Genomic DNA, 24781 nt, shown 5'->3' on the forward strand with positions numbered 1-24781 from the left:
CTTGTCCCTCCTAATATTTGATTATCACCTTGTGGTGTTAGTGATGCATGATTAGTACTTAGTCTAAAAGTAAATGAAATATAATTAAATATAGATTGTGAAAATTTAAATTCATTCGAGATGATCATTTAGGTGAAAATGATTTCTTTCAATGATTAAAACCTAAGTTTTAAATTATTTTTACTAACATAACACATTATTTAACAATTTAATAATTAGATTATAATAAATCAATAATATAAATACCAAAAATACTTTTTTTTATTTCGATATTAACAAAATCCAAAAAGATAAACTCTCTATTGCACTATTGCAGCCAGCCAAACATAAATTTTTTTACTGTAACTTTTGAATAAATGTAGTATGATATTTCTTAGGTTACGAAAAGGTAATTTAACACAGAGAAGAGCTCTCTCTCTCTCTCTCTCTCTCTCTCAATACACCAAAAGCGTTAAATCGACCCAGAGCTTACTCTTCTTCATCTTTAATTTTTATCTGGAAAAATGGTAAGTTTAATTTATTGATCTTTTTTATTTCGCTTTGGATCGGTTCAAATACGTTTGATTTATATTCCTTCTCCGATTTCTGTTTAATAAGGGAGGACTTTTGAATTATGCTCGATTTGAGTTTTATTGGCTTTGGAATTTTTTCTTTTCTTTTATCATTTCATTTCTATCCAGCTGGGATGGAGAGTTGGGGATTTTAATCTAGTTTAGATCTGCCGCGTGAACTTTTTTTTTTTCACTTCGGAAATTAATGCGTCGATTTTGAATTTTGATTTATTGGCCTCCTTTGACGAGTTTGCTTTAAGATTTGTTACTAAATTTCGACTAATTATGTAATTTTTCTTTTTTGTGTTTAACAGCCACTCAGACTCGAAATTAAGGTATGTGTTGTTCATTTAATTTGAGTTCAGTTTTATCTGTGCGGATTAGAAATTATTATTATTGTATGAATGTTTGCTAAATTCTGCGAGTAATGTTCTTAATGGTGATATTTGTATCAGAGGAAACTTGCTCAAAGATCAGAGAGAGTAAAATCTGTAGATCTTCATCCAACTGAACCATGGTAACTTATATCATTTATTCAGATTCCTATGTTTTTGAATTTAACATTCTCAACATTGAAGGCTAAATTTGTTCCGCTGTAATTGTTTTTGCAGGATTCTAGCAAGTTTGTATTCTGGAACTGTTTGTATCTGGAACTACCAGTCACAGGCATGGGAGTTTTACTGATTGTCATTATGGCTGTGAAAACTATAATATCATACATTTAATGGTTACAATTATTGTCTAAAACTTAGTTAGATAAATGTCTTGTTTGCTTCATTTTAACAATATTTTCTTCATATTATATTTTTTAAGGCGTGGCTAAACGAACCAATTATGAAATGTTAATGATAGAGCTTGATTTTATGTGAGAAACTATTTTTGGCATATGGATGATTATTTCCTCTTAAGGTATTTCTCATTGGAAGAAAATCAGTCTAAGGCAGCCTTAATCAGGACTAGATTTTGTAGAAAGTAAGGATTTAGGAACAAATATCAAAGTGATACACTAAATTTCTTGATTGATTAGAAGAGAAGTGCAAGCCTCATTTAAATAGGTTGAGTAGAAGAGTTTAAATATAACTGCAAGTACTCCTAGATAAGGTTCTATCCTATTTAGAAAATAAAAGAATAAAGTTATAGTTAATCAAAACTACTAAATAAAATAAGATAAGAGTCATAGTTAATCTAAACTACCAATTGAAATAATTTACTACTACACACTCCAGTAATCTATACTACCCCTTAAGCTAAGTATATGTTAAATATTCCCAGCTTAGATGAAAATTCATCTAAAACTGGTCTTGGAAGAGCTTTAGTAAAGATATCGGCCAATTGATGCTTTGTAGAAATGTAATTGAGTTAAACTACTCCTGTACTTACTTTTTTTTAGATAAAATGCCTATCTATCTTCACATGTTTAGTGCGATCATGTTGGACAAGATTCTTTGCAATACTAATAATAGATTGACTGTCAGTTTGCAACTTGAACTGCTTACAACCTTCTAATTTCAATTCGGGCAACATTCTTTGTAACCACATGCTCTTACAAATTCTTAGTGCAAGAGCTCAATATTCGACTTCTGCACCACTCCTTGAAACCACAACCTGCTTCTTACTTCTCCAAGTAACTAGATTTCCCCATAAAAAGGCACAATGCCCACTCGTTCATCTTCGGTCAGTGAGTTCACTTCCCCAACTCGAGTCAGTAAAGACTTTAATTGACCTTTCTTCACTTTTCTTAAATAACAAGCCATTTCTTGGAGTTGTCTTCAAATATCGTAAAATCCTGTGTACTGCATCAAGGTGTTCCTCACTTGGATTATTCATGTGCTGGGTAACAACACTAACTGAGAAAGCAATGTCAGGTCGTGTTAAAGACAAATAAATCACATCCAAGCACACCGGTTTTTGTCAAAAGATCGAGTATGTATTTCCTTTGACAGATAACAATCCTAGCCTTGGATATTGCAACTTCCATTCCCAGAAAATACCTAAGACTAATGAGATCTTTGGTTTCAAACTCCTTGGCTAGAGAAATGTTTAGCCTCTTTATTTCTTCAACATCATCTCCGATGACTATGTCATCCACGTACACAACCAAAATGGTTCTTTTTCCATTTTCATTTCCCTCAATGAATAAAGTGTGGCTTGTTTGACATTGCTTAGAACCATATTCAATTATCTCTTTGGAAAACTTGTTGAACCAACCCCTTGGAGATTGTTTTAAACCATTCAACGATTTCTGCAACTAGCACACTTTATGGATTGTCGAGTCTTTCTTAATGCCGGGAGGAATTTCCATGAACAAGTCTTCACACAAGTTGCCATTCGAGAAGGCATTTTTTATGTCTAATTGATGAAGTGGCCAATCCAAGTTCACAGCTAAAGATAATAAGAACCTCACTGTGTTTAGCTTCACAACTGGAGCAAAGGTCTCTTAGTAATCTATACTGTAAGATTGTGTGAACCCCTTTGATGGTGAAGACCCATTTGCATCCCACTGGTTTCTTTCCTCGAGGTAAATCTGGCAAAGTCCAAGTTCCATTCTTTTCAAGGGCTCTCATCGTTTCCTCCACTGTTTTTCTCCATCTAGGATCGCCTAGAGCCTCTTCTATTGTCCTTGGAGCTGCTGTACTGTTAACACTTCTGTTGTGAAAGCCTTGAACGCAGGCATCAAACGATTATAAGCAACATACTTTTGTATGGGATGAGCAATACACTTTCTTACACAGTACCTTTGAGCAATCGACAAATCATCAGTAATAACAAGAGGAATAGGATTTTCACTAGGAGAAGGTTTCTTACCTTCCAATTTTTTTATGGTAATTGGATTCTAGTCCAATTTTTGGTAACTACTATGTTGTAGAGTGGATTTCTCTCTCCTTTTGTAGACATTAAAGTCCCTTCTTTGAGGTGTTTAGGAATGCAAGGTATTAGTTTTTTGTGGAGGCATAGAATGAATGTGTTTGAGTAGAAGGATTTGGAGAAGGCTGTATAAGTGAATAGGGAGGTTCAGGATTGAGATGTAAGATTGCAGGGAGGTTCAGAAGCTAATATCAGTTGAGATGTAAGATTGGAAGACAAACCTGTCAAATGTTGAAGGCTGTCAACATCCATAGAGACATAGGTCCTTTTGTAACAGGAGAATAACATTTGTAACATCCTGAAATAGGTTTTAGAAATAGAGATCAAAGTGATACTCTGAATTTCTTGATTGATTAGAAGAGAAGTACAAGCCTCATTTAAATAGGCTGAGTAGAAGAGTTCAAATATAACTACAATTTCTCCTAGAGAAGGTTCTATCCTATTTAGAAAATAAAAGCATAAAGTTATAGTTAATCTAAACTACTAAATCAAATAAGATAGAGTCATAGTTAATCTAAACTACCAAATCAAATAGGATAGAGTTATAGTTAATCTAAACTACTAATTCAAATAATTTACTGCTTCACACTCTAATATTCTACAGATTTTGTCCGTTCGGCTTGAATTGACTCTTTGGTTTGATTATGACTAATCCATTTCTTGTTTCATCATTTCTTTTAAGGCCACAGTCCTCTTCATTTTTGTCGAAATCATAAGCACAACTCCTTATTCCGCATTATTTAGATTGTATAGCTCTCATCTATTTCTATTTTATGATTAAACTATCATCCTTAGTATTGTCTATAAGTGCTATATTATATGCTTAGTCACTAGCTTAACATTCTGCTTAAACCTGAGGAACATAGAAACATGTATCTTGTCTGAGCCCTATGTATATGACTTGCCCTTTATCTGTAAAACCTTTTATTTTGATAACTTATTCCTTTTGTTTCTTTTATGAATACTACTTCTTTTGTCTGCACTTTTTGACTTAAGTGTTTCATAATGTAAGGATGTAGAAATTACTAGTAGTTTCATGGAACTTAATTGGTATGAGATTTTTAGTTCTGTGCATCTTATTTAAGTAGTATTAGGGTTATTTTGAACTTTTATGGTCGTAATATCTTGAATTTGAATTTTTCACTTATTGTTTAGTGTTAACTTTAACCGTCTTTGGTGGACAGGCCATGGCTAAGTCGTTTGAGGTCACTGAGTTGCCAGGTTTGTATTCATCTATGATTAAAATGCACTTATCTCAGTATGATGATACTATGTTTCAATCTTTGTTTCATCATGATGAAGTCATTATCATTCTCTAAAGTGGACCTCTTGTATTTGCAGTTAGGTCGGCCAAGTTTGTTGCACGCAAGCAGTGGGTTGTTGCTGGTGCTGATGATATGTTTATTCGTGTATACAACTACAACACCATGGATAAGGTCAAAGTATTTGAGGCACATACTGATTACATTAGATGTGTGGCTGTCCATCCTACTCTTCCATATGTGTTGTCATCATCTGATGATACGCTCATAAAACTTTGGGACTGGGAGAAGGGTTGGGTGTGTACTCAAATATTTGAGGGACATTCCCATTATGTCATGCAAGTGACCTTTAATCCCAAAGACACTAACACTTTTGCTAGTGCATCTCTTGACCGTACGATAAAGGTATAAAGTGCCTTTCTGTTTTCAGTTTTTTTTCATGATTTCTTATTTCATTTGATATAACCATGCTAAATTTCCTTGTCTCTGTTTGAAATTTCTAGATTTGGAACCTTGGTTCACCTGATCCAAATTTTACTTTGGATGCCCATCAGAAAGGTGTAAATTGTGTTGATTACTTTACAGGTGGTGATAAACCCTATCTAATCACTGGTTCTGATGATCAAACTGCTAAGGTATGCAGCTTGTTTTTACGATTTGTGTCCTGCTATCTTTGATGATAAATAAATATCGAGGAACTATTCACATATATATTCCGTGTATGCAGGTATGGGATTACCAAACCAGGAGTTGTGTTCAAACATTGGAAGGCCACACACACAATGTTTCCGCAGTTTGTTTCCATCCTGAACTTCCAATTATTATTTCCGGTTCTGAGGATGGGACAGTTCGTATTTGGCATGCTATCACTTATAGGTAATTCTTGAGATAGAAAATATTTTTGGTTTGGCATGCTTACCCTTTCCAATTTCCTGTGGCCATTAGTTTTGTGGTGAGGCTGATTTTATCTGGTCCTGCTACTATATAACAATTCACGTGTCCACTTCATTCCTCAACTTCCTCTCAGCCTTGTGTTGGTAAAAGTGATGCATTTTGGTTGTATAAAAATGTCAGCTTGAGCATCATTGAAGTAGATGTAGCAATTCACGGTCGAGAGTCACATTAGTGCTTCGCCGTTAATTTTTCTTCCTTGCATATGACTTTAGTGTTCTCTTAAGATATTTTGATTCAACAGTCTTTGATATATGTCATGAGATTTTTGAAAATTTTTCAACTTTTTGGTTAATTCATTATTTTCAGGCTTGAAAATACATTGAATTATGGTCTTGAGAGAGTTTGGGCAATTGGATATATGAAAGGTTCACGGAGGTAATTTCTTTTGGTTAAATCATGCAACAATGCTATGTTTATTTATTTATTTATTTTTTCAGCCTAACGTCTCCTAGGTTGTTTATTTATGCTCAAATACTAGAGGTCATTAACTTCTAAAACAATGCCTTTCATTTAGTCTTTGCTTGGTTAATTGGAAGGAGTCAAAAAATAGAAAGATGGAAAATATTTTTTTTCCAGCTTAGAGTTGGAAATTTAGAAGAAAGAAAATAAGGGTCTGTATGGTTGTAGAAGTATAGGCTATTTTCATTTTTTCAAGAAATAGAAAACATTGAAAAAAACATGCTTGTTGTAAAATTATAAAATGATTTCTGAAAAATAAAAACAAAAATAAGTGAAAATATGGAAACATAAAAACGATGGTTTCAATATTTTCATTAAAATTGTTTTGGAAATTTGAAAAATATAAAAACACGAAATTTGGAATTATAACTTAACCTACACATGTTTAAATCCTTCTAACAACGTATTTTTTAACTTAATGGTATCCGAAGCCCTCAAACTTTTGCAAAAAAAAAAATCAATATGCTCTTGAACTTTTTTATGCTTAATGTGGTCCTTAAATTGAACTTTTTTTAATAATTTAATTTTTTAGTATTTTTATATTTAATGTATTGAATATCATTAATTGTTTATATTTTATATTTAAATTTAAATTTAAATAATTTCTTATTTTTTCTAAAATTTAAAGAAGTCATCAGATTTTCTAAAAAAGCAATTAAGCCCTTGAACTTAGTTAAAAAAAAATCAATTAAGCCCATCTACCACATCTCCTTCCATCGTGTACTGTCACATCAACATTGTAGATTACTAGATGAGCCTCGTGACAGTCAACATTAAATTTCGTTGGTCAAAGAATTAGATTGAATTTTTCAGTTTAAGGATTACATTGAGTGCAAAAAAGGTTCAGGAGCTACACTAATTCCCCCCCCCCCCACACACACAAAAGTTTAAGGGCTTCAAATACCACTAAACATATTTTTAATTTTGTTGATACTTTTGTATGCTCTTGCTTGCAACAATATTTTTGTTTATTTTTTAAATTTAATTGATGTCCAATATTCATTGATATTATATTCTTATTATAAGGTAAAATAATTTTTGTGGTATGAAATTTCTTATCAACTTTATTGTTTTATATTTGCATAATTCACATGTTAAATTTATGTAATAAATTTTTTTAATAGTTATATTCTAATTTTATTATTTAATAACTATTTATTCATCTCTATCATAAAAAATTGGCTATCAAATATATTTTCACTATTTTTATTTCTGAATTCAAGTTTTCATTTATATGAACCAAACATGTTTCTATTTTAAAAAATGAAAATAAAAACTATTTTCTAAAAATAAAAACAGAAAACAAAACAGAAATCATTTTCTAAAACCAAACGGACCCTAAAGCTTTTGAAAATACATAAGTTTGAAATAACTAATATCTCTTACATTTTTTTCTCTTATTATTTTAATTTGGAATGGTTTGTTTTTAAAGACGAGGATAGAAAATTAGCGCTCTTCTGATTTTATTTCCTCACTTTTCTTTCCTATCAAACACACTCAAAATTTATTTTATTTTCAGTGTTTCATTCCCTCCTTCCACTTTTCGCTCAACCAAGCACACCCTCAGTTTAGAGTATTCCTATCTGCTCAAAGGCTTGAGGAGTCGATTAAAAATGTCATTCTTCTAGGATAACTAAACTTTCTTTAGTTGCATATATATGTATGTTTTGCATTTAGACTTGTGATGCTAGATTTCATGAGTTCAATTCTTCACTAGTTTACATGTCTTCTTGATAGTCAGCTCTAGTTAAAACTACCATATTGTTTTTGCTTTACAGGATTGTGATTGGGTATGATGAAGGAACTATTATGGTGAAAATTGGTCGTGAGGTACCTGTAGCAAGTATGGACAATACTGGGAAGATCATATGGGCTAAGCACAATGAAATTCAAACTGTGAATATTAAGAGTGTTGGAGCAAATTTTGAGGAGGTTTTTTTTTGTTTTGAAAATGTCTTTTTATTCATGGCACAACTTTCAGTATTGGGCTTAAGGTGATGATGTAAGCTCGTTTTCTTTTCTTAGGTTACTGATGGAGAAAGATTGCCCTTGGCTGTTAAGGAATTGGGAACCTGTGATCTGTACCCTCAGGTGAGTGTTATGAATCTTGGTGTAGGATCTAGTCACACATCTAGACGTGAAAGAATTCTTGTTCTGACCTATGGTTAATCAAAGTGGCAGATTTGTCATTGACTGAACCCCCCCCCCCAAGAATAACATTTATAATAGAATAATTGCTTCCCCTTTATTTTTTCAATATTGGTAGCCTTTTATAGACCGCTAGCGACAAAAGAAAGAGGCCTAATAGACATAAAATATATATATATTTTTTACAAGAATGGAGGCCTCATTAAAAAAACCCCTTCATAACTGTCAAAAAACCAAAGTTAACTTGACGGCCATTGGAAGGAGGAAAAGAGTGCCTCATAATTTTATTACCGTCAAATAAATCATTACATTATAACCAGCACATAACAGAGAGAACCAACAAAACAAAATAACTTATAGAAATCTAAAGGTAAAAGATCACCCAATTCCTATCTTAGCTAATTCATCCGCTTTACATTTCACAATCCTACTGACATGTTTAACAAGAACACTCTTATCCTCTACCAATTCACTAATATCCTTGACTAGCGAACTGAAAATCGCAGGAGAAGCACTCGGACACTATCCATTCCACAGCTTTACTACTATCACTCTCCACCAATAGTCTGCCCCTCGAACTCCACCTAGACTTGAAAAAGAATAATATTCCTGCTTGGATAGCCTTTAACTCTGCCAGAATTGGAGGGCCTCCCCCAACACTCTCAGAGAAAGTGCCCAACACAGCCCCGTCATCATCCCTCATAATACCACCAATTCCCCCTTTACACCAAGACTTCTCCACGGCTCCATCCCTAACTTATAGGATCTTGGCTGGCTAGACTTAAGTCATAAAGGAAATAAAAATAAAATCTAATTTAACAGAGGAAATAAATAAAACTCTAGTTTGCTCTCGTCTCTAATTTTATTCCCTTCTTTGATGTTCCTTTCCAATAAAGGCATCCACATCAGTGAGTTGACACTTCATATCCTCATTGAAATGAATTGGCCATTCCTAATTTTTTTTTTGTAAGTTCTGTTTTTATGTACCCTTTTGTCTTGTTATTTTCAGATCTTAAAGCACAATCCAAATGGGAGGTTTGTTGTTGTCTGCGGAGATGGTGAGTACATCATATATACAGCTTTGGCATGGAGAAATAGGTCATTTGGTTCAGCACTGGAATTCGTTTGGTCATCTGAAGGAGAGTATGCTGTAAGAGAAAGCTCATCAAAGATAAAGATTTTCAGCAAAAATTTCCAGGTTTGTACTATTTGTTTTTTTAGATGGTTTCTTATCTTAAAATCTGAAGTCTTAATAAAAAAAGGATGGGAGGCACACCCTGTTTCGAATGTCACACCCTGTTTCGAATGTTCAACATAGCAACAGATGAGTTGCAGCTGGAGAGTTGGATTTAGTAGGACGATTAGAACTCTGGGCAGGGAAGAGGATTTCATTCTTTTTAAAATTATTTTTAAACAAATGGATGGAATGGACTATTTCTTTAGGTGTAAAATGATAGTTTACATTATGATTGTTAAGGAACTTTAACTAATGCTGTTTTCAAGTTTCATTTCTGCAAAGTAGTTTCTTGACGGTGATTTAACATTTCCAGGAAAAGAGGAGTGTCCGACCAACTTTCTCTGCTGAGCATGTTTTTGGGGGCTATTTATTGGCAATCTGCTCCAATGATTTCATTTGTTTTTATGATTGGGCTGAATGCAGGTTGATTCGTCGAATTGATGTTACTGTGAAAGTAAGCTAAAATAACTATATGACCCCATTTGTTTCTTTTGGTTACCTTGCATCCTGAAGTTATTTTTGTTTATGTTTCTTAAATGGCAGAATCTCTACTGGGCTGATAGTGGTGATTTGGTAGCCATTGCCAGTGATACATCTTTCTATATTCTAAAGTACAATGTAAGTCTCCTTATTATAATCTACTTAGATCAGCAAAATCTTTTGCAGGTTGGGCTTTTCTTGTCTGTTAAATTCACACTGTCTTACAGTTATGCATAACTGAATCTTGTTACTTTTATGCTGTAGCGGGATGTAGTTCAATCTTATTTAGACAGTGGAAGACCAGTTGATGAACAAGGAGTCGAGGATGCATTTGAGCTTCTTCATGAAACCAATGAACGTGTCAGGACCGGCCTTTGGGTTGGGGACTGTTTCATTTACAACAACTCTTCATGGAGACTTAATTATTGTGTTGGTGGAGAGGTATTTGTGTTCTTACACTTGTCATGAAAGTGTTTCATATGTTCATGCATTGGTTTTTGTAGGGTTTGACAGTTTCTTTCTGATAATGTAATGATTTTAGGTTACCACTATGTTTCATTTGGACCGTCCTATGTACTTGTTGGGATATCTTGCAAGTCAAAGTCGGGTGTATCTGATAGACAAAGAGTTTAAGTGAGTCATCTAGTAATTGCTATTTTTACGTCAAAATGCACATTATGTTTTGCTTTGAAAGTACATTATTAATGCCTATCTATCCTCATCTGTCATATTGTACAGTGTTATTGGGTATACATTACTTCTCAGCCTGATTGAGTACAAGACACTTGTGATGCGTGGAGACTTAGAAAGGGCCAATGAAATTTTACCTTCAATTCCTAAAGAGCACCATAATAGGTATGATTACACTTTCAAAATATCCATTCTTAAAGATTATTGTTGATCATCTTTCCTGCTTGTTGCTTATACTCCAAGTTGAAGCTCTGGGACTGGAATTCATTTCTACTCCTTTCTTCTTTCCTACTTCATTTGAAATTTGTGTTCTTGATTAGTCGTTTTGTGCTGAATATTCGTTCCCCTTGTGGTTGGAAATTGGTCGTCATCTTTGGTAATATGTGTTGTATCTCCATGTGCTGGAAACTTACAATTCCAAAGCTAACATGTCTCCATATCTAGCTTACCAAAAGGCTGGTCTTTATCTTTGGGTATCTGTTCTCAGAAAGGCTTTATTTTAAAGTTTTATTGTGTTAATTTTCTCTTTATTTAAGTTTGTGATTATTGAATATTTATTGAATTTAATTGATGATTTGCTTTGATTTATAGTGTGGCTCATTTCCTAGAATCACGAGGTATGAATGAGGAGGCTTTAGAAGTAGCTACAGACCCTGATTACAGATTTGAGCTTGCTATACAGCTTGGTAAATTAGATATTGCTAAGGTAAGTTGTTTAATTGGTTTGGAAGCGGAAGTATAACTACTTAGATCCTTGTTTTTCTCCTTAATCTCTGCATGAGTCTTTGTAGTGAGCTTGATTGTGTCATTTAACAAATTTTCTATCTCCACTAGATATTCACTCTTTATTGTACAGGAGATAGCCGCCGAAGTTCAGAGTGAGTCTAAATGGAAGCAATTGGGAGAATTGGCTATGTCCACCGGAAAGGTGGTGTGCATTTTCAATTTGCCAGATTTGTTTGTGTCATCTTGCTCTGTTATGATTGTCATTCGTGGTTCTCCCATCACTTTTCTTTGTAGCTTCTCTTGCCTATATATTGGTCTCATGAGGTTGTTCCCTATCAAAATTTGAAAATATTCATTGCTGTAGCTCTATGACTGAAATCTCAAGGTTATAGGAATATAAAGCTTTGCCTTTCAATAAATATTTTTAAAATTGTCTGAGTTTTTTGGCTTAATAGGTTGTTTAACTAGTAAATAAGTTCTAGGAAGACCGCTTTTATATTTTGCTGATGTCCTTTTTAATTCTAGTGTTGAGCATTACATTTTACTGATGTGGATTTTTAATTTTACCATGAAGTAGCTGTTTGTTTAATGTTGCTCTATGGGCATACACATCATATAATTTTTTAGCTTCAGTAATGCACCCTCCACTTGTTTTCTAATAATTCTATTAATTATGCTAAATTTGTCATTGAAGCTACAAATGGCCGAGGAATGCATGAAGCATGCAATGGAACTGAGTGGTTTATTGCTACTTTATTCCTCTATGGGAGATGTGGATGGAATATCAAGACTTGCATCTCTTTCCAAAGAGCAAGGGAAGAACAATGTTGCTTTTCTTTGTTTATTCATGTTGGGTAAATTGGAGGATTGCCTCCAGCTTCTGGTGAAAAGGTAAACCTTATCAAATACCTTAAATAGTAGAATGGCCTTCATGTCATCATAGTTATGGAAATATTGATGTTTTGCTTTTGTAGCAATCGTATACCTGAGGCTGCTCTGATGGCACGATCTTATCTTCCAAGCAAGGTTTCAGAGATGGTAGCAATTTGGAGAAAAGACCTCAACGTGGTTAGTTGACAATACTCGTTTCCCTGTTTTTTGTTCTTAGTTCTTTATGGGATGGGTTAACTGTATCAATCCTTTTGTTCATTTCAATTCCACTGTTTTTATTTTTTTATTTTATGAAGTCAAAATATTTCATTTCTATAGTCAACAAATATAAGCTTTTTCCCTCTTCCTCTGTGTTTGATTCTTCCTTTGTGATGCATGAGTATTCTTTGTTTCAACTCAATGTTGTCCTGAATAACATTGTCAGAATATCTATCGTCCCTCTTTTATTTGCGATGTGACCCAGTTTATCTCGACTTGCCTTTTTTCCAGATTGATAGCTATTTTTTTGTACTTTTTTTTTATTTTATAAATTCCTGGGAAACATTAGTCTGAAATTCGTTTTACAGAGCTTTACACCCAAAATCTAAGGAAAACCTTCTCTTTTTCCCAGTCAAACATTGCAGCAGTAAAGTACTACTGGAATCTTAGACTCGGGTGGAATTGTTTTTCGTCTAATAAATCATTGATTATGTGCTTTTAAATATTTTTTTTATTTCTACTCTAAGTGTCATGATATATAATTTCTTTGTACCCTTGCAACATGAATATGTTAGACTTGCATGTTTCTTTGTAATCATACTCAAAACTACCTGCCCCCACTTGATTACTTATGTTAATAATTGACGGTACAGTTTGCATAACAATTTTGACATTATTTTTGCATTATCTGCAGGTTAATCCAAAAGCGGCTGAATCTCTGTCTGATCCTGAAGAATATCCCAACTTGTTTGAGGATTGGAAACTTGCTCTAACTCTTGAATCTCAAGTAGCAGAAACAAGGTATCAGACCTGATTCCTTGCATTATTTAGTTGTTTTATCTGTTACCATTTTGCTACCGTATTTTGATAAGCAGGATTTCTCTGTTATCTAGTGTTACGATTTCTGTGTGATCTCTTTGAACAGATCACTTTCAGATTCCGGTTATTTGGTCTCTTTTGGTTGCTCTATGGACTATGGTTTTGTACCACTTGATTTTTTAAGTGTTATTGTTTGCACATCTTATTTTTTTGTCTCACAAGGTGTACATAACTAATCCATAGAAGAGAAGATTTTCTGGAAGAAAGAAATTGTTCTCTCTCTCTCTCTCTCTCTCTTTTTACTTCAAATACAAGAAGTTTGGCTTATTAAAATAGGCTAATTACAACAGTAATGTCCTGCTGTAATTTACAATCTTAGAGTCGTATTAGGTGTTAACCTACTTAGACAGAAACCTATTCTGCCTTTTTTTTTCGATATGTCAGATTACAGGTAAAATATTAGTTACAAGAGTCTTTAAGACTTATATTGCTTAATTGCACAGCTAAAATCTACTCATGGATATGCTATTAACTTTCAAATTGATTTTAGGGGTGTCTATCCTCCTGCATCAGACTATTTGAAACATGCTGATAGATCACATATGACACTCGTGGAGGCTTTCAGAAACATGCCAGTAGAGGAGCCTCTTGAAATTGGTGACCCTGTTCACGAGGTATATCATCCATATATATATATATATGCATCTGTTTTTCTTATAGTTAGGCAACATATTGACCTAGAAACTGCTTTGATATGATTAGAATCTAGAGGAGCAGAATGGAGAAGAGGGTAGCCAAGAGGAGGCTGTTGTCGTGGATGCTGATTCTAATGATGGTGTAGTACTCGTCAATGGCAATGAACATGAAGAAGAGTGGGGTACGAATAATGAGGGAACCCCGTCAGCCTAAAAGCAATTGGTTGGGGCATTGTGAAATTCGAAATCATCTCTGGTGATTAATTGTGTCTAAAATGCCATTTCTAATCCCCTTTCTCTTTTCGGCTTATCTGACTCTGTTTTGATGATTTGTTCTATTGCAATCACTGATTACAACACATACTGGAAGCTAAATTCCGTAGTAGTATTCCTGTTTTTTTTTTCGCCTCGTTTTTTTATTTTGAATTGGGTACATGTTTGGTTGCTATAGCTCATTTTTCCCCCTCGTGTTAACAATGTTTTGTGCCGAACTTGGGTAAGCTATAGTTAAATTGAATTCTGATGCCTATATTCCGTGTACTGTTCGTATCTAATGTGTTTTTGTTTCAACTTATTGCCGTCTAGCATAAAAATGGTAATGAATTTTTTGGATGCTGTATGGCATAGAACACTAATGTGTTATATTATTTTTCATGTGATGTTTTCGGCATTTCTTTTTTTCTGTAATGCCACAATTCTTATAAAAATTTCCCCTGTTGGCAGTGGTTACACCAGATCACGTGGTTTCGTGAAGACATTCAGTTCGAGCTCCATTCAGAACATATTTAAGGTGAGAAATCATAGTCATCATTGTTTCTTAAAGGATAATTATATTGGTTAGAATTCAGTTTACACATGACCGAGTTTGGGTTTGTGCAAACCCCCCAGTTTTGTCTCATTGGATTGGCACTTCAAAGATGCTGGTACATCTCGGTCATCATTTTGAATTTGAATCTCTTCGGTCTTTCAGAATTCTAGTTTCGTATTTATTCTTTCCCAGATATATATCTAAATGCAGTGCGTTAATAGGATTAGAATTTTCTCTTCGGATTTTGACATATTTGGAATAGGAAATATATTAAAATAAAGATACTTCTATAGAACTCGTGAAATAATATAGTTTTCTTTCTGTACCAAACGTGGAAGCTAGAAACAAGTGATACAAGAGGGCCGATTGTCTTGTGTTCCTGGAGGTTTAGTTGGATCTATCGACGGTCATAGAATTTTGGAATGGGGCAGAATACACAGTGGATCCTGCTCATGCCGTATGTATGTCATCCAGCGTATTCATATACCCGTGTGTATTATTCTGTGTATTTCTACAAAATTTGATACGTCTACATTGTGTTATAATATTAGTTTTAATATTGAATCATCATGTTTAATTATAGTGATTTAAACCATTATTAGATCAAAAATGAAAACATGCCTACAAGTATAGTTCCGCGATGATTTAGTTGTTTCTAAGGAAGGGCACGGGACCCGATCCCGATAGGTGATTTGAGTTGATCTTATAAGTCAGGCATTTTTTTTTAAAAAAAAATAAGATTTGGATCGGGTTCAAATTTATGATAAAAAATATCTTATTTGACTCGATTCAATCTAAAAAATAATGTAGTTATATCTTATTTATTTATGGATATAATTAGGGATGACAAAAAAATCCGAACCCGACGGGGAAAATCGAAAATTGAATTAAACGGGGATAGGGAAAAATTGTTTATGTTAAACGAGGATGGGAAAAAATCGTTTATGTTAAACGGGAATGGGGACGGGTTTAGTAATTTTCACCCCGATTACCCGGCTCGATATCCAGCCTGATATCTGGCTCGATAAATATTAAAAATAATTATTTTATATATATATATATAATATTAATAAATTTAATTTAAATTAATATATATATATATATATAATATTTATATATTTAATTTAAATATATATATCTGGCCCGATACCCGTTTAAATAATTGTTTATGCTAAACGGGCCCGTTTCCTTGCAGTTTTACCTGATTACCCGATGGGGATTCCCGTTTAAATTCCCGTGATTTTTTAAGCGGAGACGGGTATAGATTTTTTAAACGGGGACGGGGGACCAATACCCGGCCCAAACTCGGCCCGTTGCCATCCCTAGATATAATGTGTTTTTTTTTGGTAATTCGATTTTTATTTTTATTGAATAAAATTAACATTTTTATAAATATTTTCGTTTTGGATTGAGTTGGGTTCGACTTTTTTTCTCAAAAAAGTGGGTCGGATTCAGGTCAAAGGAAGTCACCCTAAATTTGGGTCAGGTTTGGGTGGAGGGTGTATATATTTTTGGTCTATTAGAAATTAGATCCAATTCGATCCACACTCTTCCCTAGTTGTTTCTAGGGACGATTTTGATCAATTTAAGGCTACTTTTGACAACTAGTTCTCTGTAAGGAATATAAAGAGAGGTTATGAGCTTGTTTTTAGATCTAAATTTGACAACTATCAAATACATACAAAAGGCTGTGCATTATATCTTTGGGGATCAATTTTGTGCCCATTTTATAAAAGAATTGAGATACGTTGTTTGGGTATATTTCTTGTAGTCTGTGACTTCGTCGCAGTACAATCATATTTGTCTTGGAAGACCCTAAGCGAATTGAAAAATCAAGAGGAGGAATTGAGAAAGGGTTGGATTGATATGGTGGCTACTGAAAATGATTTTTCATTCAATTCAGATTATGGTGGTAATATATATTCGCATGACCAAATTGTAAACCCTTGGGGGATAGTCAGATTTGTAGTTAAACCTTTTGATCCCACTCAGAATGGAGAATTATATAATATATGCATTATGCGAAGGGATTTCCTCCAACAGAAGAAGAAGACGACCTGTAGATTGCAGGGGTGAAGAATTCGCCATTAGGATGCTGGTTGGTGTTTAAAGTACTCAAATGCTCACTATTAAGGATGAGAAATGAAGTTACCTTGCAGGTGGTGCGCTCTTGGGAAGTTGCTGCCCAATATATGAACCTGAGGTTTATATATATATATTTCAGATAAACAAATAAAAAAAATGACGTGATAAATAACAAGAAATACATGAATGTCTGCAAAATCCAAATAACACTTTTACGTATCAAAACTTATAAAGTATTTAAACATGACAAGGATACACAAACCGTCTCGTCTGCAAAATAATGATAAGTGGCATACAGAAAAACCCTAGAAAGATGGGAACTTACCTGAAGGATACGACTGTGGTGGCAACCATTGAATTTGAATAGAAGGCGAATCAAGGCTGGAAGACTGATAAATTTGGGGATACCAATATGTTTGGTTGAGATACATGCCAAGAAGTCATGGAAGGTGATTGTAACATGTACCACAATTTAGCAATCGTTAATACTTTCAACTGCATGTAGAAAATAATCTAAGATACCTGCTTCACTATGACACTAGGTTCAGGTACCAGTGTTAAATACAAATATTTGTTCGACATGGAATTTTTTTTTCTAAAGCATTTCCATGTATTTGGAAGATTATATCTCCATACTTGTATTCAGATATGCTGCCTGTGACTAGGATTGCAAGGAACTAAAACAAGTTCCACACAGCACAAAAATAACCAGAATTAGCTTTCTGAAAAATGACGTAGAAGAAAATCATATAGCTTATTCGGTGAAAACTAAAGATGAAAACCTCTAGCACAAGTTAGATAATCGTTCATTAGAACAACTAAAGATGAATTTGGATGTGTACCATTGTTGCTGGATTTGCTGGTTGATATACTGTTGGCATTTTCTGTAAAAGAAACCACAGATTAGATTAGAAAGTTTTTACGAAAAGAGAATTCTTATTCTGAGAAGAATTACCGCCACCGGAGAATAGTGCAAGCCATTGTTCATGACATGGACTTGCCACCCTGGGGATTGTATGGGAGCAGGTGAATATTGTAAGCCTTGCTCCATGATGTGGGCTTGAACAGCTTGGCACCTAGAGGATTGTAAAGGCACATGTAAATACTCCAAGACAGGCTGCATGACGTGGGCTCGAAGTGCTTGCCACCCTGGGGATTGTGCAGGAGCTGGTGAAGGGGTTGCTACAAAAAGATGCTGCAGAACAATCAGAATATAGTTACTAAACAAGAATAGAACTCATCTCTTCCTTATTTTCACTTGAAGGAAATGTATGCATAGAAAATAGGAAATGCAAATTTCTCAACACTAATGAAAAAATGAAAATGTGCAACAAATGTACTTCAGTTTACCTCTGGAAGTTCTTTTCTCTCACTGGATGTCTGCTCTATTGGGGGCGGGGCAGAATCCGGTATGTGTAGAGGATCAGTCCCCTGACTCTGCACAGAGAACATGAAGAAATACTCCAGAGTAAGAAAGAAACCTATTAGCATAATTTCTATCCTTTATTTTGCATAAAAGATGAAAATTATCCGTAAAATATGTGGATCTCAAATATCTCTATGCCAAGCATTACAGCTCTGAGTTGATTGCCAACGTAAATGAACAGAAATAAACTTCAATTTACCACTTGAAATTCCTCATGTTCCGAAGGTAGAGACTCCATTACAACTCCAAATATGGCCTGAGGAATATTCTGTGGGACAAATTGAGATGATTGCACATTTGGATTGCTTGAAGGAACAGGGGAAGTAGATTGAATGGCAGTATCTGGGAATATAGAGCACAGAGGATGTGCAGTATCTTTCTCTTGTTCCATCTGATTAGTGTTGCTAGAGGAACCACCATTACTAGTAGCCAATGACGATAAGGCACTCTTTAAGGAACCTTTTGGACTGAGGAAACTGGAAGTAGGGAATGAAGTCGATACATAACTTCGTTGTGTAGCAGGAGAAACATCATCACCGCTAGGTGTCCTAAGTATGTTAATAATTTCAGCAGTGAGCACACCACCTGTACTCGGTTCCTTTGACACAATGTTCCTATGTTTAACCACAGGAGCTACAGAGTCCAGGATTTTTTGCTTTTGAAGCAACCTTCGCTCAACTTCTCGGAGTAAGACAGTCAATGCTCACTGGATTATTAGAACATGGTGAACTAGCTGGTTTTGTAATAGAATGACTACTGGATTTTGTGATTGTTTTGAAGAAGGCTCAGGTTCAGAACTGATATTTACTGGGCTTTCTAAAGTGTGCTTTTCGTTTCCCATAGAATTTAGGCTACTAGGTTCCGTACAATGTGCATCACTTTTCCTTGGTTTAGTAGTAGATTCGGTCCTCTGCAATGAACATTTTTACTAGAATCAGAGAAGACACATTCCAGAATATTATAGGAAGATGCTAATAAACCAATTCTAACACGTATATTACAATCCAAGCCATGAGGATTCATCCATTTATACAACATAAAGTTGTAAATAACAAGATAAATAACTTTCTAAAAGACTATATTCATAACATACTTACAGGAAAACCATGACAATAAATAACTTAGAAAATACTTGGTAAACACCAATTATAAAATAACACAAGAAAAGCATACAACTTCTACCCTAACTGTTACGAATGATGTACAAGATAAGCAGATAAGAGTGACTAACTTGCATAGGACTAGGCCTACCGCCATCTTTTAGAGCTTCACTTAGTCGCAGAGAGGGGATTCTATCTAATATATAACTAAGAGAATGCACTTCTCGTGACCTGGATGAATCCAGTGCAGTATGCTGGTTTGAGAGCCTTCCCTGCAGATCGTATGTCTTTGGAGTTTCAGATATATAGTCTCGAGATCTATCATCCACTACCTCAAAGTAGGTAGAAGTTCTCTTATGATCACCATGCTTTTCAGATTCTTTACCATTTCCAAGATTTTTCTTTCACCATAACTGTTTCCCGATTCTCTATCACATTTCTTCCACTGAATCCAGATCTCTCTATGCTGTGTTGTTCATAGGTATCTGAAAAAAGCATTCTATGAAAACCACTGCGATCACTTTGTTTTTGAGATTCTTTACCATCCCCATTATTTCTTCTTTCACAGAAACTGTTTCCTCAATCTCTTTCATCGCTATTTCCACTAAGTCCAGATCTCTCAATGCTGCATTGTTCATAGGTATCTGAAGAAAAAATTCTATGAAGGCCACTGCAATCACCGTGTTTTTGAGATTCTTTACAGTTTCTACTATTTCTTCTTTCCCCGTAACTGTTTCCTGAATCTCTTTCATCTTTTCTTCCACTAAATCCAGATCTCTCAGCACTGCGTTTTTCGAAGATCACCGAAGAAAGCATGGCCTCCACAAAAATTTCTTTGAGTTATGACCATTGGAGGTCCTCCAACAACAGGAATAAATCGTCATCTATAGTAAGTAAGAAAGACTTTCCCCTAGCCTATGAACTTTGATCTCGCTCAAGCCCCACTGCAGGTGTCTACTCCTGATACTCCCCACACTACATACAGTAGCCATCACACCAACTAAGCATTTTCTCATCTTCCTCACCTCTTCTTCTTCAACATGCCCAGGACGCTTCTTCTTGCTAATCTGCACTGGTCACTCGCAACCCCTAATCTCCTTCCCATGAATTCTTCCTGTTTAGGTGGAGATTCATTCTCTTAACACTAGTCAACCTATCTCTCTTTTCGTATTTAGCCAACCCTACAAAGATACGCTTACCATAGATGTTTGATCCACTTAGCTTCTCAATCATTTCCAGTGCTTCATCCCTATGATCCATCCTTACGAATGCAAACCTTGTTCCTCCTCTACTTTGTTTACTTACAATGAACACACTCTTTACTTTTCCATGTCTGCCAACGAGCTGCCACAATCCCTTCCAATGAAGAGCATCTGGTAGATTATCTACGAACAAGGTTGGCGACTCCATTCTCCTTGAAGTTGTTAAATGGTTGCCTTTTCCCAAGATAAGAAATTGTGTAAAAAAATGTTAAGTATTGTCATTGGATGATAAGTTTAATTTGAGTACCATTAGCATGTCATATAGTCCATTTGAGCTCATGTCATATTGTGGATTACGATTCATGAATTATGATCCTTATTTGACGATGTTGAAAGGAAGTTGTTGGTCATTGGTGATGTGGAGAGAGGCCATTCTGATGACAAGAGGGAAATTATTGGTCATTGACGATGTGGGGAAAGACCATTCTCAATTATTTGGTGATGTGTATGAAATTATGTATCCATAACTACTTATAATCCAACGGGATAAGTTACTGAATTAATATGATTATGATTCTATACAAAGAAAGTTGATAAATGATTTGGTCATGATTATTTGATATCTTAAATTTACAAGTAAGCAAAGTATACGATAATAAGAATTGTTATTTATGTAGTAAGTCCAAGCATGTTATAGGTTATTGTTATGATTACGAACACAATGAGATAAACAATGAAAGTCGTATACTAAATTGTTATTTATATGATAACTTATTGTCATGAAAATTTCATGTTATGATATAAATTCTTATCACGAAGGATATGTGTTATGGTATATATTCTTATCATGAAAGTTAGATGTTATGGTATAAATTCTTTTCATGAAATGATATAAGATTTTACCACGAGAGTTACCTGTTATGATATAAGTTATTGCTATCAAAGTTATTGTTACAATATGTTTATTATGTGGCATTTGTAATTCAAACATGTCAAGGGCAAATTAATATGTTATGTTCATTGATTTGTATTGTGTTAACTACGTCACTAAGCTATATAAGCTTACATACTCTTTGTTTCATCATTTTAGGAAAATAAGTTCAATAGCTCTTTTATTGTAGTTAGAACGTTGTAAGTCACTTCCAAAGTATTCAGTGTAATTTCATTTTATAAAAACTTCTAAATGGTGGCATAATCTTTGGTTGTATAGTTAGTATATAATTAGGGTTTTGTATTATTTAATTTGGTTAAAAGTTGTCTATGTTGAATTTAAATGAATGTTTGTGCTAGTGATAATAAAGTTTTTTTATTACTACAATGAAGGTATGGTTTCATTAGCAAGTTTATAATTATGAAGTCGTAAAGTGCTTTGGTTTCATGATTACATGACTTATGTCATCTTCGATAAGTTAAGTTGCAAGAAAATATTGAATGTACTTAATATGCTTGAGTTAGATGATTGTAAATGATTGGTTATAGTTAATGTCATATAAGTTTTGTGTGAGATGTTTTCATGATTTTTGAATGTTGAGTATGAGTAATGTAAAATAAGAATCATAAATATATCTTGCAATTATAGGTTGAATTGGTATGAAACTATAGTTCTTGATTCTATGTTAAATGTGTTTGTATGTATTATTTATGTTTGGATTGAAACGGTATGTTTAATGTCTAAATTAGTTATAAGGTAAAAGCATAAGAAGTGTATAATAATTTGTAAGTTAATTTCTCGAATGTTGAATAATTATAATTTAGTCTCTAAACTTATGAAACATTACAAATTAGTCTCTAATCATTACTTAGGGTTATCAATGTATTAATAAGATTAGTTATGTATAAGAATAACATAATATTATATATTTTAATTTTAGGTTATAAGTTTCAATTTTAAGTTAATTTATGATTAAGATCATCTTAAGAGATCCATAATTAGTATCATAAGTTACGAGAGAGTAAATTATATGCATTAATTTCAACTTGGACTAATTACTAATATTAAGATATTTGATATGTTCATGATAATAAATTTATGTGACAATCTTCATTTAATTCTTCAAACTTTTGAAAATTTTCAATTTGATCCTTAAGTAAGATAACACTTTCGAAATTATTAAGGATATTGATAATCAACATGTGTAGCATGTATGGATTTTATGTCTAATGTATGTTCAAGTAATGATCCTTAAAGTTTTAAAATGTGTGGTTAGATGATATAGCAGCGACAACGGATAAATAAATGTTGCTCTTGTCGAAGAATCAAACCTAGAAAGCTCTAGACTCGATCAAGGAGCGAGAGGAAGATGGAAGAGGACGATGTATGACATATAGGGTTTTATGGAATTTAGGTTGCTAGAAAATTGAACAAAAGAGATAAGATGATGATAAATAAGATAGAATAAAGAGTAAAAATAAAATAAAAAAGATAAAGAATATAATAGGATAGAAATAACTTAGCTAAAAGTAAGGTTTTAGTGATGATGGGTGAGAATGGTGATTTGATGATGATGATGGAAAACGATAGATAAGTGTCTTATGAATCCTCATAGTCACAATTAACTAAGCAAACTCGATAATCGACTCTAACCAGCCCTCTTAATTATAATGAAGGGGCAAACCGGAGTGTGAAGATTGTCGAAACGCTTTTCACATGGTGGGAGCGAGATTTTGAAAAGCCACATCATTTTTAATTATCTTCTTTGTGATTGATTTTAAATTAAAAACAATGTGATCTTAGAAAAACCTCTCGTTTCGAAAATTCGAAAGTTCATTCATGATAGAAATACAGGTTCGAAGAGTCGCCACCAATCTTTGATTAGGGTGTGATTGGGCACCCAAAAATGTTTTGCCATTTTAAATAAAAAGTTAATTTTAATTAAAACAACAAATTTAGGTATACATTACCAAAAATTCGAGTTCGAGAGTCGGTTACGCGTGGGGGATGATTAACACCCCCACAGCGCCCTAAATCGGTATCTCGTCGATTAATTAATGTCTTTGCAATGAAATTTACAAATTCGAGTTTAATTTGGTTTATGATCCCTTAAACAACCACATACGAATTTTACGTCATTCAAAAGCACCAAAGCAAATTAAATTAAAATTACCAAGTCTTTAGAAAGATAAAGAATGTTCGATTATTTAAAAATATCGAGACCATATCTTAAACAGTTATAACAACATTTTCCCGATAAGTTTAAATAGCCGGACATTTATTTTTATTCCGTTCCCAAATTTTAAAGTGATAGATCAATTTTTTTTAAAAGTGTCAATAATGGGATATACTTTTCATTTAAAATCGTCAAAAGCGGATATCTAATCATTTAATACAACCCACTTAAAATAATTTTAAATTAAAAGGATATTACCCTTAATTCGATTATGTAAATACGTCGAGTTATGCACATGAGGCCAAGATGCAAATTATGCAAAAAGGATGTCATGTAAAAATTAATTAAATATGCGATTAAAATAAATGAGTAAATAAATCTAAAGCTAAAATCAATATTAAACAAAGATCACAAAAAAAACCTATCCATGCGTTATATATTCTAAGATCAAAGTACAACCGAGGCCACCTATAAGACTAAAATGAAAATCGGGAAAATGCTGTGCCAAATATGCAACATCACAGAAACTTAAAATAACATACCCACATGACTAAAATGTAACATGCAAAAACCTTAAAGTCTAAAATCTAAACAACATAAATGAAACAAATCAAGATTTAGGACGAAAATTAAAAGAACTCGAAATAACAGGCGAGAAATATAAACAACACAAAATGCAAATTAACTAACGAGATGGTCTAAAATAAACATTATGAAATTTAAGAGCCGAATACATAAAGTTGTGAAAAACTTAAAACAACATGGCCCGTACTAAAATGTAACAAATATAAAGATAGAGAGCCAAATTCGAAATTTACTAAGAAATATAGGGGACTTCGGCGTAGTTAAACCTCTCAACTTCTCTCATTCTTTCTCCCTCAACCATCACCGAAACCCCTAAAATCCATGGCCTCCGCCATGTAATGACTCCAATGAGGAGTCACGCCGGTACTAGCCTTACCTGTAAAACCCCAAACCCCTAAGCTTCGAATATCTCACTATAACAACGAAAACCTAAGGGTTAAAATGACCCCCTAACCTTACTGCCGAACCACGCGACCACCGTGGGTTCCCTTCT

General features: G+C 33.8%; 2 protein-coding genes and 1 pseudogene across 4 annotated transcripts; 1 reads left to right on the plus strand and 2 right to left on the minus strand.

Annotated features, from left to right (window-relative positions):
- The first annotated feature begins 399 nt into the window (after positions 1-399).
- Positions 400-15361, plus strand: LOC120126423 (coatomer subunit beta'-2-like). Of its 3 annotated transcripts, none has more exons than XM_039144628.1 (26): positions 400-506; positions 866-886; positions 1007-1068; positions 1163-1217; positions 4601-4637; positions 4758-5083; positions 5182-5313; positions 5406-5554; positions 5939-6007; positions 7870-8023; positions 8117-8182; positions 9249-9437; positions 9790-9930; positions 10020-10094; positions 10221-10397; positions 10498-10589; positions 10695-10811; positions 11238-11352; positions 11503-11574; positions 12067-12263; positions 12347-12440; positions 13156-13262; positions 13831-13954; positions 14043-14157; positions 14699-14765; positions 15122-15361. In XM_039144628.1, exons 1-25 carry the CDS (start codon positions 504-506, stop codon positions 14725-14727), a joined length of 2718 nt encoding a protein of 905 aa, XP_039000559.1. In that variant the 5' UTR covers positions 400-503; the 3' UTR covers positions 14728-14765; positions 15122-15361. The 3 variants fall into 3 exon arrangements, with proteins under 3 accessions (XP_039000559.1, XP_039000558.1, XP_039000557.1); XM_039144627.1 differs by having other exon boundaries at positions 15126-15361; XM_039144626.1 differs by lacking the exon at positions 15122-15361 and having other exon boundaries at positions 401-506; positions 14043-14231.
- A 1439-nt stretch (positions 15362-16800) lies between these two features.
- Positions 16801-20263, minus strand: LOC120126438 (annotated as a pseudogene).
- Positions 20264-20483: 220 nt separating this feature from the next.
- Positions 20484-20804, minus strand: LOC120126439 (serine/arginine-rich splicing factor SC35-like). The gene has a single exon (XM_039144641.1). The coding sequence runs from the start codon at positions 20802-20804 to the stop codon at positions 20484-20486; it is 321 nt and encodes a 106-aa protein (XP_039000572.1).
- Positions 20805-24781: the final 3977 nt, after the last annotated feature.

The sequence above is a fragment of the Hibiscus syriacus genome, unplaced genomic scaffold, assembly GCF_006381635.1.
Source record: "Hibiscus syriacus cultivar Baekdansim isolate YM2019G1 unplaced genomic scaffold, ASM638163v2 tig00110458_pilon, whole genome shotgun sequence".
NCBI lineage: Eukaryota > Viridiplantae > Streptophyta > Magnoliopsida > Malvales > Malvaceae > Hibiscus > Hibiscus syriacus.

Excerpts from the sequence above, each read along its gene's own strand:
- LOC120126423 (XM_039144626.1), top strand. Across the intron at positions 5,314-5,405 it reads CTGATGATCAAACTGCTAAG|GTATGGGATTACCAAACCAG; the intron begins GTATGCAGCTTG and ends CCGTGTATGCAG. Across the intron at positions 6,008-7,869 it reads TATATGAAAGGTTCACGGAG|GATTGTGATTGGGTATGATG; the intron begins GTAATTTCTTTT and ends TTTGCTTTACAG.
- LOC120126439 (XM_039144641.1), bottom strand. The coding sequence starts at position 20,804 with ATGGAGTCGCCAACCTTGTTCGTAGATAATCTACCAGATGCTCTTCAT.